Source organism: Camelus ferus, chromosome 28 (assembly GCF_009834535.1).
Source record: "Camelus ferus isolate YT-003-E chromosome 28, BCGSAC_Cfer_1.0, whole genome shotgun sequence".
In the NCBI taxonomy this organism is placed as follows: Eukaryota; Metazoa; Chordata; class Mammalia; order Artiodactyla; family Camelidae; genus Camelus; species Camelus ferus.
In genome coordinates this window covers 7906787-7918996 of record NC_045723.1, presented here as the reverse complement: position 1 = coordinate 7918996, position 12210 = coordinate 7906787, and the positions used below count along the sequence as shown (strand labels likewise).

Here is a 12210-nt window from a genome sequence, read left to right as displayed (position 1 = left end):
ACTTTTGAGGAGCAACATTGGAATGGGAAGATCAGTTAGAAGCCTGTTCAGGTGAGAGGTGGACCAGGTGGTGGTGGTGGAGGTGGTGAGAAGAGGGTCAGATCCTGGAAATAATTTGGAGGCTAAGCCAACGGGATGTTTTTATGGATTGGATACGAGATGGACAGCCAGAGAGGTGCCCAGGATGACTTCAAGGATCCATTTGACTGAGCAAGAGGAAGGGTGGAGTTCCTATTAACTAAGGTACAGAAGATTGGATGGAACATTCTTCAGGGAAAAACACAAGTTTGGATTTAGACATACTACCTTGGGGATGCTGAAGACAGAGGAGAAGCAGGGTGGCAGATGAAGGGAGAATTGAGATCAAGGGAGAGCTTTTTGTTTTGTTTTGTTTTTTGTTTTTTTTAAGATGAGACGAATAGCTTGTGTTACTTTGTTTTTGTTTTTTTTTTATTGAGGTATATTCGGTTTAGAATGTTGTGTCAATTTCTGGTGTACAGCACAATTCTTCAGTCATACATGAACATACATATATTCATTTTCATATTCTTTTTCACTGTAAGCTACTACAAGATACTGAATATATTTCCCTGTGCTATACAGTATAAACTTGTTTATCTATGTTATATGTATCAGTCAGTATCTGCAAATCTCGAACTCCCAGCTTATCCCTGCCCACCCCCTTCCCCCACTGGTAACCATAAGTGTGTTTTCTATGTCTGTGAGTCTGTTTCTGTTTTGTGAATAAGTTCATTTGCCTTTTTTCAATCTAGGTTTTGATTCTGACCTTATCTAGTTCATATTTTCTTGCTTTAATCTTTCTCATAATTCTGTCAAACTGGGTAGTGTAAAACTCTTTTACACTATTATTGAATAGTTTCCAAAGAGTCAGTGATAAATAAAAACTTATTTCCAGGTAGCTTCCCTATAGGGCTATTATGTTTTAAAATCCATAATTGTTTTTGTAAAAAAAAAAAATCGCATAACTGAAACCATCCAGCATATTGCCAACGTTGTGAAAGCCTTAAGAGCTGTCGTAAGTCCAACTGGGGTTAAAAAATTAGCTCCCTTTTCTTTTCTTGAATGATTTATTCAGTCTAAAGGCAGTTGTTAAGATTTTTTAAATTTTAAAATATTTGTTTCCCAGAAATGTTTTATCTTTTTGAAACAAAAAAGTAATGCAATTGCTTAATTTTGTAGTGAATATTGTATTCACTTGCCCCAATTTTTGTTTGTTCATAGGGTTGTAAATTACGAGAACATTAATAAAAATGACTACTATACTATTAGCAAAAAGGCAGTAACTCATGTTCATAATGACGACGTTGAATTTATTGAAACTGGTCGATGGGAACAGGAATACCTGTATCACAGAGAACTCACTAAGATTCCCATATTCTCACTTTTCCGGAAATGGAAGGCTTTTAACGTGTGGAAGAAGAATGTCCGTTCCAAAAAAATCACCGAATGTCGAAAATCTCTACAAAAAGATTTGTTCATTGTTAATCATGTACGTATTTATTAATCCTATTTTAAAAGAATTATTCACAGAAGAACAAAGTGTTGCTATAAACTCCCTGAAATAGAATAATTCACCTTTTAAGAGAATTCACAGTTTTTATCCTGTCTGCCATTTAAGATTCTGGGCAGTCTAGTGTGTTTCTACATTTTAACTAGGGTTGCAGAATATAAAAGTATAACAAGATTGTTGCACAGGTCCCCTTAAATTAGAAGCAGCCTGAGAGGTTTGGATTTATGACCCTCTTTATTGTTGATCAGAAAAGTTGTATATCCCTTTTTTTTTTTTAATGGAGGTACTGGGGATTGAACCCAGGACCTCGTGTGTGCTAAGTGTGCACTCTACCACTGAGCTGTTCCCATTCCCCTGTACATCCTTTTGAATAGAGTAGTCTGGCAACTCCTATTACTTCTTCTCATCTCTGAGACACTCTGGACTTTATAGTCCAAAATAATTTGGGGGCTTTTTTTCATGGACCCGTACCTCCCAACATATCATATGTTTTCCTCTCTGCTGTGGATTCCAACAGTAGGGAAATTTTTACTCTTTGGAGGAGGGGGTAATCATGGAAAAAGGACTGTCGAAGGGTGTGTGGCCATATTTAAAATCTCTGCCCACTCCTTGCATTTCCATTTTCAGTAGAAGTTTTCTCCTTGGCTCCTGGGAATCAACTGCCATCACCATTCTTGTCAGAGTTCTCAGCTGTCTTATTTTTATGACACTGAGTCACCACCCTCTCAAATCAGAAGCCTCAAGTTTGCTTTTTACTGATCATTTCCTTCACTTTGCATATGGTAATCTGAAAGATCATTATCAAGACATCAGTCGTATCATAAAAAGCACATTGAAGGAACACGGCTAGCATAGATATGAGTGCAAGGCAGGTGTGTAAGGTGCACCACCTCAGGCCCTCCATTCCATCAGGCATTCTGAGCTGCAGGAACCATTCTCATCCTTCCCGGTATCAAACTCAACCCCTAGACCTCTGACTTCATTCAGGGTCTGTCAATCATTTGAACCTACTTTACTACCTTTTTACTGCTCCTCATCTTTTATCGTGTCTTGGACAGGATACAGTTTACAAATTTATTACTAGGTAAGTAAAATAGTTCTCCCTGCATTAGTCTCTGAAATTCCCTCTGTCCGTTCTCAACACTTGTTCTCTCATGTGCTGGGAGCCGCCATTCTCTCTGCCTGCCATCCATCCCGGTAGTCCTTTGGCCTTGACAACATCTTCTCTTTAATGCAGCCCTAAGAGACCAGAAAGTTCTCATCATTTTAATCACATACATAGTCTGCTATATATATATATATATATATATATATATATATATATATATATATAGAATATATATAAATTTTAAATGTATAAATATATATATAAGTAGTTTATGTATGTTCTAGATAGCAATACAGTTGACTTTGGTGTATTGAACTTGTTTCCTGCAACCTTGTAGAATTTATCGTGGACTCTGGCAGTGTGGTTGTTGTGCATGTGTTTGTGTATTCCTTAGGATAATCTACGAACAAGAATATGCCATCAGCAAGTAGGTGCAGATACGGTGTTACTCCTCCTTTATCATCTGGATGACCCTTGTTTAATTTTCTTGCCTAAGTCCCCCGGCTAGAACCCTCTGAACAGAAGGTACAAGAGCAGAAATCCTTGCCTTGTTCCTGATTTGAGTGGGAAAGCTTTCAGTCCTTCACATTAAAGTCTGACGTGAAGAGGAGGTTGCTTTCTGTTCCTAGTTTGTTGAATGTTCTTATCACAAAGCCACGATGAGTCTGTCAGATGCTTGTTCTGCATCTGTTTACATCATCATGCGTCTCTTCATGGGGGACTCTGCTGATTAGAACTTCCCTTTATCTGTACTTAGAATAAATAATTAAAGCACTGTTTCATGTCAGTCTGAATGGCTATTGCTTGTCCTATTTTGGAAACTCCTAGAAAAGAGTCCAAGAGTGTGCTGTATATAAAACTTAAGCCAGGGTCACATATGAATAAAGTTAACTTTCTTATATAATGTAACGGCGCCTCCATTGATTAGATTGAGAAGCGAGGGTGACTGGCCTTGGAACGTGTGCTTTGAAAACCAACACCTAGGACTCCGATTTGTGACGGTGGCATAGAGGAAGACGAAGTTAGTATTACGTGGCATAATTCCACAAATACTTCCCACTCATTCTCCCAGCCCACGTTGCAAGATAGGTTCTTAATAGTGACCAGATTTTCTTTCCAGATCGTAGCCTCTTAGCTTAATAGACGGGCCCCTCCATTACATGGTGACTGGACATTGTAAAGTTCTAAGCTAACACTGAGAATCAGTAGCTTTAGCCAAACCTAGTGAAATTTAAGATACTGTCCAATCCTCTGTTACTTGCCCTCCGTTTCATAGCTAAAAGACATGTATTCAAAAGGAAAAGAAAGGGTTCAGACAAATTAAATCTGATCAGGGAATACTTGTAGAGCAAAATTTCAGAAGTGTCCTTTTTCAATGTATGCACTTTGTAGTAGTAACTGGAGTTGACATAAAGAGCTGTTCATTTCCCTTAATTGCCATTCTTGCTTTCCAAATATTTTTATACTTGAAAAAGAAGGGTTTGAGCTTTTTTTTTTTTAGCTAAATAATGATAAATTTCTATTTTCATTCAGAATTTGCGACCAGCTCTTCTCAAAATAAATGAATTATGTTATCATTTGAGTTTTATGGGACTTTGTTATATTGAAAAGTGTCACACCTACACCCTGGAAGAATTTAAAACCGCACAAGTCGTAAAGCTGGAAGAGGTGAGGACTCTTGTGTGTAAGTTTCAAGATTTGTTTCCTGTTAATACTTTGGTGGCACTAATGATACATACTCGCCAATGTCTAGGTGACAGAGCGTCTAGAAGAATTTCGAAACGAGGCCAAAGATGTGGTGAGGAAGGCCTGTCGAGTTGCTCTGCGTGCTGCAGGATTTGTTCCTGACGACTGTGCACGTGAATATGCTGAGGGTATGAAGGGGGCAGAACTTCAGTAGATCTGAAGTGGTGGCTTTCTGAAAAAGGAACTCTTGGTCATGCTACTTTCCTGAAGTTTAAATCATGACCCTAGGTTTCAGTTCTTCTGAACTTGCACTTGATGGATGACAGGTCCGATGTGCATCGTAGAGGGAGGAAAAAACAGTAAACACCGCGTCTTCCCTGCATTATCCCTGCTTGTGTATAGTATTTCTCAGCTGCTTACAGAACCTTTCTCTCATGTGCATTCTACAGTGAACTCAGGGCCTCTCTGTTTAAACATAAGTCCAACCCACTGGTACAGACGGTAGTTTTGTTAAAATTAAGGGGCTGGATGGAGCTCAGGATTGGCCCCAGCTGCAGGATATCTGAAGGATAACATTTTGCAGGCTGAAAAGGAGGGTAAATGTGTTCCTAGAAAGAGGTGGCATGCGACAAAGATCAGATCCTCTTAAAGAGGATGTTAATAAGCTGTCTAGTCTGCAGTTGAGTTGAAATGCTTTGATGTGGAATTCTTGGGGATAACTGGCCTGTTTCCTGGAGTTTGAAATATCTCCTAAACCAAAGCGTTTAGTCATTTTTGAATTTTACTTGTCTCTTGAGCCATATTAAAAGGAACGGGGTTTTTACACAAGAGTTCTTATCTCTGTGCCTTCTGTTGCTCTTAGGTTATGGTAAAATACCAGGGAGTGGAAGTCTCATTGAGTTTTCTGCTCCTGGAGACACCGAGAAAATGACGTACACGGAACAGGCCAGCAAAAGGCACCACTGCCTGCGGCTGACATGGTAAGGGGTGGTTCTTTCTTTCAAGAAAAACCAGAGCATTCATCCTTCTCATGTTTCGTTACAAGTTAGAGGCTTCATCACAGGATTCGCTAATAGTGACGAGGGATGTAGGGGACGCCGGAACCTGAATGCAGGCCCCAGAAGCCCGCCCCTCCAGCTACCACCCGGGGAGGGGCATGTCCAAGGCCAAGAGCGCCTCTCTGATCACCAAGCTTTGTTTCCCTCTAGCCCAGCCGGGAGCACAGGGCAGGCTGTAGTAAGGAGAAGTCAGGCCCAGAGATTCGTGGGCCTGGAGGACCTGTTCCGCCTGTTTGGTCCCTAAAGAACTACAGGCAGCCGCGTGGCCACAAAAGTTCTACTCACTTCAAGAGGTGGGTTTTGCCACCAGGAGACTGGAGAGGAGAGTCTGCCTTCCATGACCACCCCTCCAGGGGACCTCCACCTGCCTACCCAGCTGGATCTTGCAGTTGTTCCAGAGTTTGGATTTCACATCATTCTGAAAACTCAATCACTGCAAATCACTCTTGCACACAGAATCAGCAAATACTACCTGAAAAGTTGTATGTGACTGTAAAACACTGGTGATTGTGACCCCATGCCAACTTAATCCAGTTTTCACAACTGTCTATTGAATAAATTTCAATTGTGCCCCAGTTTATATGCGAGATCATCTGATAATAATGTTTATATTGCAACAGAAGGCAGTGAAGCGGTCCCTGAGGCCACCATCATAGGCTAGAGGCCTCCATGTACAGAATAAAGTCATTCCAGATGCCTTGCTGACTCCGTCTGCATTCTAAGCACTCAAGTAGGAAAACAGAAAATTTTCATCTTGGGGTCAGCAGTTGCTGTCAAACAGCATTTATTCAATGGGAGTGATTTCATACCTTTACCATTAGAATTTATGTATTTACTGATTTATTCTTTAAACATCTTTTTAAAGAATCGTATGACCCTTTTGGCTAGATAAGTTATGTGCTTTTTTCATAACAACTGTATTGCTCATTAAATATCCTATTAAATGGTTAGAACACCCAGCTAAAACGATGATGTATATTTGAGTATATTTGTGTTTTAAAATGAAGGATGTCCAAGAACAACTCTCCCGGACAGTAAGTCTCTGATCTGTAATATAAATGGAAATTCAAAGAGAAACTAGGATATGTGAAAATTCAAATGCTTTCGAGTTGCTTTCAAAAATATGTAGTGATTATAGAAAACTGAAGCTGTATTTTTTTTTCTTTTCAAGCTTTATCCGTCTAAACGACTATCTAATTGAGAACACAATGCACGTGTTAACGGTGAATTCTGCCAGCTCTCTTTTGAACTACCTCACTGACAAGCTAAAACGAACACCGTCAGCAGATACCATTCAGAAATGGATTACAGAAGAGAAACTTGAGGTCACTGATAAAAAGGTATATTGAGACACAATTAAGAAAACTCGTGGGTCCGCCTTTATTGAGGAGTGCTCACTGTGCACTGTGAACGATGCTGTTTTCTGAGGACTGGAAAAGCAGGAGAAATGCTTAGAGGGTTCTGCAGTGTAATCAGAGTCTACCACACACCTGAAATAGCAGAAGGGAAAGCAGCATGTCAGCAAGTCTCTGAAAACAGAGGAAGCATCCACCATCCTGAATGAATCCTGCGGTCTCTCTCGTAGGCATTTGCTAAAGGTTACTCATGTGTTCACTCAACAAACGTTCCTTAAGTATCTGCTGTGTACCAATCCCTGTGCTGGGTGTTGGGTATATGGTGACGAAGAGCATAGAATACTTGCCCCCAAGAAGCGTATAGTTTGGGGGCCACCGTGGGCATGAACTGGCAGAGAGAAGCAGGGAAGGTGGTATAAATGAGAGAGCGTAACAGTGGTTTAGAGGCGTGAAGAAGCCAGGCCCTCGGGAGGATGTTGATCTTAGAAACACAGAGTAACCTGAGACTCTGAGTTTGAAATGAAATAGTACAAATTTGACCGGTTTTTCTATTGACTGTATCAAGTGTGTTTGTGTTTTAACGTTATCAGTCTTGTCTCTAGACGTTACTGATAGGTTTTTTCCAGTTTGTCGTTCGCCTTTCCACTTTGATGCTAGTGTTTTCACACGTAGAGAAGTCTGTTACACTGTTGGCTGGTCTTTCAATCTTTGCCTTTACTTTGCATTTTCACGGTAATAGTCTTTGAAAGACATGCCGATGCTGCAAAATCAGCTACTTGTGTGAGCTGAAGTTCACGTGCACTTTGTAGCACAGGTGTTCGTGTTTCATACCTCGGGACTTACAACACTGCACGTGTGCTCGTTGCAGGGGCCCCCTGTGTTGGAGAGACAGGAAGAGGACGAGTCCCTCATCCCCATGTTTCTCACGGAGCTGATTTTGACCGTCCGGTCGCTGTTCTTCGAGCCTTCTCTGGAAGACTTTCTGGTATGTGCTTTGCTCAGACAGCATTCACGTGTAAGTACCTTTCCGGAAAACAAACCTACTGTTCTACTGTCAAATGGTTGGCAGGATCGCTGCTGTCCTTTCTTCAAAATGATCGTAAGAGAAAGAGCACTGTCCTGTGCACAGCAGGACTTCCATGTGAAAAGTCTCCGAACGTTTAGCGCATTTTCTTTACTGGGAGACGGACTGGGGGCTGGGTGGGGTACACCATCAAAAGAGCACACCCTACACAAAATTTGGAATTGACTCTCGGCACCCCTCCCATAAGAATTCAAGAAATCACTCTGTTGTAGATACCACGTTTGAAATTTTTTTAAGTGTGTTGCGTGTAAGAGAATTTTGTGGTTTTAGTTGTCTGTTGCTGTTTAGCAAATTATCTCAAATTTGGCGGCTTAAAACAACAGCCATTTATTACCTCGGTGTCTGTGGGTCAGGAATTTAGTGCCTCTCCAGCCTGCCCTTCAGGGATTGGCTGGGCTGAAGTATCCTCAGAGGCTCGACTGGAGAAGGATCTACTTTTAAGCTACCCCAGGTTGTTGAAAAAGCTCATCTCTTATGGCACACAGAACTGTATTCAATATCTTGCAATAACCTATAATGAAAAAAATATGAAAATGAATACATGTACGTATGTGTATGACCAAGGCATTATACTGTGCACCAGAAATGGACACAACGTTGTAAACTGACAATACTTGGTTAAAAAGAAAAAAAAAGTTCATCTCTAAGCAGCTATAGGACTGAAGTCCCCAGTTTCTTGAGGGAAGTCAGCTAGGGACCACACTTAGATCCTAGAAACCACCCGCAGTTCCTTCCACGCGACCAGTTCTGTGCGTGGTCTGCAGTGTGGTGTTGGCTTCTCTACAACCAGCTGGAGAATCTCCTTTGAGAAGGGCCCCATCCCTCTTTTCAGGACTTTCACTTCATTCTGTCGGGTCTACCCTATATAATCACCTTTCTGATTAACTCAAAGTCAGCTTAATTGCATCTGCAAAATCCCTTCAGTTTTCCATACAGTGTAACCTTTCATGGGTGCGGCATCCCATAAATTTACAGGACCCCCCCCCCATACTCAAGAGGAGGGGAGTAGACAAGGCATGGAAACCAGGGAGCGGGAATCCTGGGAGCCACCTTACAATTCTACCTTCCCCATTTGGGCCCAGGCGTAGATTAATAAACCAACCAGAGTCTGTATCTCCTGCTGTTACCTGGTGTACCGTGGCACAAAAGCACTAGAAATCAGAATGTCTAGATTCTATTCTTGGCGTTACGATTAATAAGCTCCCTGGCATTTGGAAAACCACTCATCTCTGGGGTTCGGTTTATGCATCTGTAAGAAGAGGAGGCAGATGAGTTTTAAGGTTGCTTCCTCCTCCAGTGGTCTGTGGTTCTGTAATTTATCAGGTAACCAGGCTACTTTAGGATATTTACAAGGACAAGCAGACTGCTGAGATCCCTGTGGTTGGAACCACACTCAGGAGAAACACTGGGCTCTTGGGTCCCTTCTGGGCCAGAAGACTCATGACCTTCACATGGAATGCAAGTGACACCAGAGGGCTCTCTTCAGCGAGCCGCTGGCTTTTCTCCTTAAGCCCCAAGTGCCTTGAGAACCTTGACACTGCCTGTATTTCCTGTTGTGGGGACCCTATACTCCACATGGGTATCTTTAATTCCTACACATGCAGTTGTGGGTCCAGCATGTTCGTGTGCTCACACGTAAGATTTTACTTCATGTAGCCCCAAAATAGCCAGTGGCAGTATAAACAGTACTATCATGAACTTTCTATTTTTTTCTCACTAATTTTTTGGTCAGTAGTCTTGACACGTATCGTCATCTGGTTGTTTCAAACACACACGCACCTATAAAGCTTAGTCTGAAGGAAAGTGACATGCCCAAGTCTTAACGTCTGACGTTGTCCTTGCTCGGGTTAACTGTGGCTTCCTAGTGCTGGATCCAGCATACGTTTTTCAGTTCTTTTCCTTCCCGCTGTGTTGGGCAGACAGACCTGTTGCACCTGACTCTACTTACCCCTCCCACTCTGGAAATAGACCCCTCCTGGGTTTAATTTCTCTTGGTTTTACTCCTGTGCCAACTTTCTTTTCCTCTCAGTCCTCTTTCTCAGAGCTTCTTTTTTTGTCTGACCTTTGCCTGCGGTGACCCTGAAGGGCTCCGTCCTCTCCACATCCTGTTTGTTTTCCCGGGTGTCTGTGCCCATGGCTCTTAACTGCCATTTCTAGAGTGGTGACATTAAGCATGTATTTCCATCCAGTACTTTTCTTCAAAGCTCCAGACTCAGAGCCATCTGGAAATCTCCACGTTGAGCTCCAAGTCACCAAAATAAATTGAATTTACCAACTTCTTCCAAAACTTACTCCTCCTTCCATCCGAATCCCTATTTCAATGAAAGGCAGTATCCAGATGTGCAAGCCAGCAATCTGGGAGCCATCCTAAATCCTCCCGCACCTTTTTGACATCAAGTCAGAGTCCTGTGTGTTGATCTTCGTTCCACCTCCCCTCAACGGGAACCTCATCACCTCTCACCGGGGCTGCTGGAGTAGTCTCTTCTGACCAGCCCGCCCGCCTCTCAACCTTCTGGTCCATTTTCTCCATTGCTGACTGTTTAGGAGTATTTCATAGGCAAATCTGATCATGCCACTTAAAATTAAATTTCCCTATTGCCTATAGTAGCATTTTCAAAGGATACTCTGTGAAATGTTTGACAGGCATTCTAGCAGAAAAGGGTTAGTGATAAGCATTTGCATATTAACAAATATGGGAAATCCTTTTTTTTTAGCAGATCCAGAGAAGAGTCCTGTTTAACTTTGTTTAACCTAAGGTTTCTTGCCAAACTTACCTGACATTGGGACCCTTTGAACTCAGGGTAATCCCTGGTCACAATCTGGGTGTGGACTACAGGCTAAGACTGGAACCCAGCGTCACTCACGAGGCCTTTCTTGAGGGGACCGACTGCACTGTGACTGCATGTCTCCCACTGGCACTTAGGCTCCAGCGCCCAGACCTGCTGGCCGCCTCGGGCCTCTCACACACAGTGACTCACAAGGACTGTACTCCTGTCTTGTACACTTGACAAGCTCCTGCTCATCTTCTAAGACGCATCTCGAGAAGTACTTTTTCTTTGTATCATTAATATCATTTACATCATGTGTTTATTGTAAGTTATGAACTGATTCATGTCCATTGAAGAGGACTTGAAAAACCCAGAAAAAAGATTGTTAAATCATCTGTAATCCCATGTGCCAGAAATGGAAATAACCTTTAAACATTTTTATATGTTTTTTCCAATCATGTTTTAAGTACATACTGATAAACCAGCGTACCTAACTCTACCATGAGATTTTGCGTGTACATTTTTAACATGGGATATTATGCACCATTTTTATCCTCCTCTCTTCTTTAACTTAACATTATATGATAAGCTTTCTCCCATGTGATTAATCAATCTTCAGAGACACCATTTTGATGCAGTGCCTAATTTTTAGTCATATAAATATACCCTAACTTAACCATCATTCTATTTTTGAACACTAAAGGATTTATTTAATTCGTTTTTATTAAAAGTAATGCTGCAGGGATTGTCCTGGCACATGAATCATTGTTTACATGTCTAGTTTCTTCTCTTAGGATAGATACATAGAATGAAAATTATTGCTCAAAGAATATGAACGTTTAACCCCCACTTTAAACTTTCCCTGATTCTCTTAGGCAGACTTCGGCCCACCTTCCCTATGACTTTTCTGTGTTTTGTTCATATTTCAAATATAGAACTCATCTTAATGTGTTGTAATTTTTTGCTCATCTGCCTCTCTATTAGAAAACCTATTTTCCGAAGACAAGGGCTGTGTCTTCTGATTTGTCATATACTCAGAATCAACACAGTGTCTAGCATGGTTGAATGAGTTTTTCTTACTTATTTTAGCATTTCAGAAAATTCAAAAATATTTGTGAATATAAGCATAGACATGTTTACATGTATGCTTATGCTTCTTTTTCCAACAGGAAGGTATATCGGGTGCAGTTAATCACTTCCAGAACACCGTGTTATCAGTTCCTAATCTCGTGCCCGATGCGTATTTTGATGCTTTTACCAGCCCTTACATTAACAACAAGCTGGAAGAGAAAACTTGTGGATCTGGTCCAAGCTTAGCAGCAGTGTTTGACGATGATAAGAATTTTCACACAATTATCTTTCAAATAAAGGTAAATTTTCTTTCACTGAAACTATTTTTTCTAATTTCAATTTTGAAGAAACGGAGTAATATATTTTCTTCTTGTCTTATCTTTAACTTGAATGTTACTTAATTTCTAAATGCTAAAGTGACTTTTAAAAAAAAAATCCGGGTAGATCAGAGACTGACTGTAGGAAAAACACTTAAAAGTGCAAGCTATTCGAGATGGCATTATTTCTAGGGGAGAAAGTGAGATTTAAAAAGGAAGAAGAGGCATTATT

At 41.1% G+C, this 12210-nt stretch overlaps 1 protein-coding gene across 1 annotated transcript in view; it reads left to right on the top strand.

The window, feature by feature from the left end:
* The window catches only part of DNAH6 (dynein axonemal heavy chain 6), a 150317-nt gene that overhangs the window by 11008 nt on the left and 127099 nt on the right, over positions 1-12210 (top strand). The window contains exons 5-11 of the mRNA XM_032469656.1: positions 1243-1510; positions 4173-4307; positions 4393-4513; positions 5188-5305; positions 6555-6723; positions 7607-7723; positions 11760-11960. Of these exons, the coding sequence (XP_032325547.1) occupies positions 1243-1510; positions 4173-4307; positions 4393-4513; positions 5188-5305; positions 6555-6723; positions 7607-7723; positions 11760-11960 (1129 nt within the window). The remainder of the gene's footprint in view (positions 1-1242; positions 1511-4172; positions 4308-4392; positions 4514-5187; positions 5306-6554; positions 6724-7606; positions 7724-11759; positions 11961-12210) is intronic.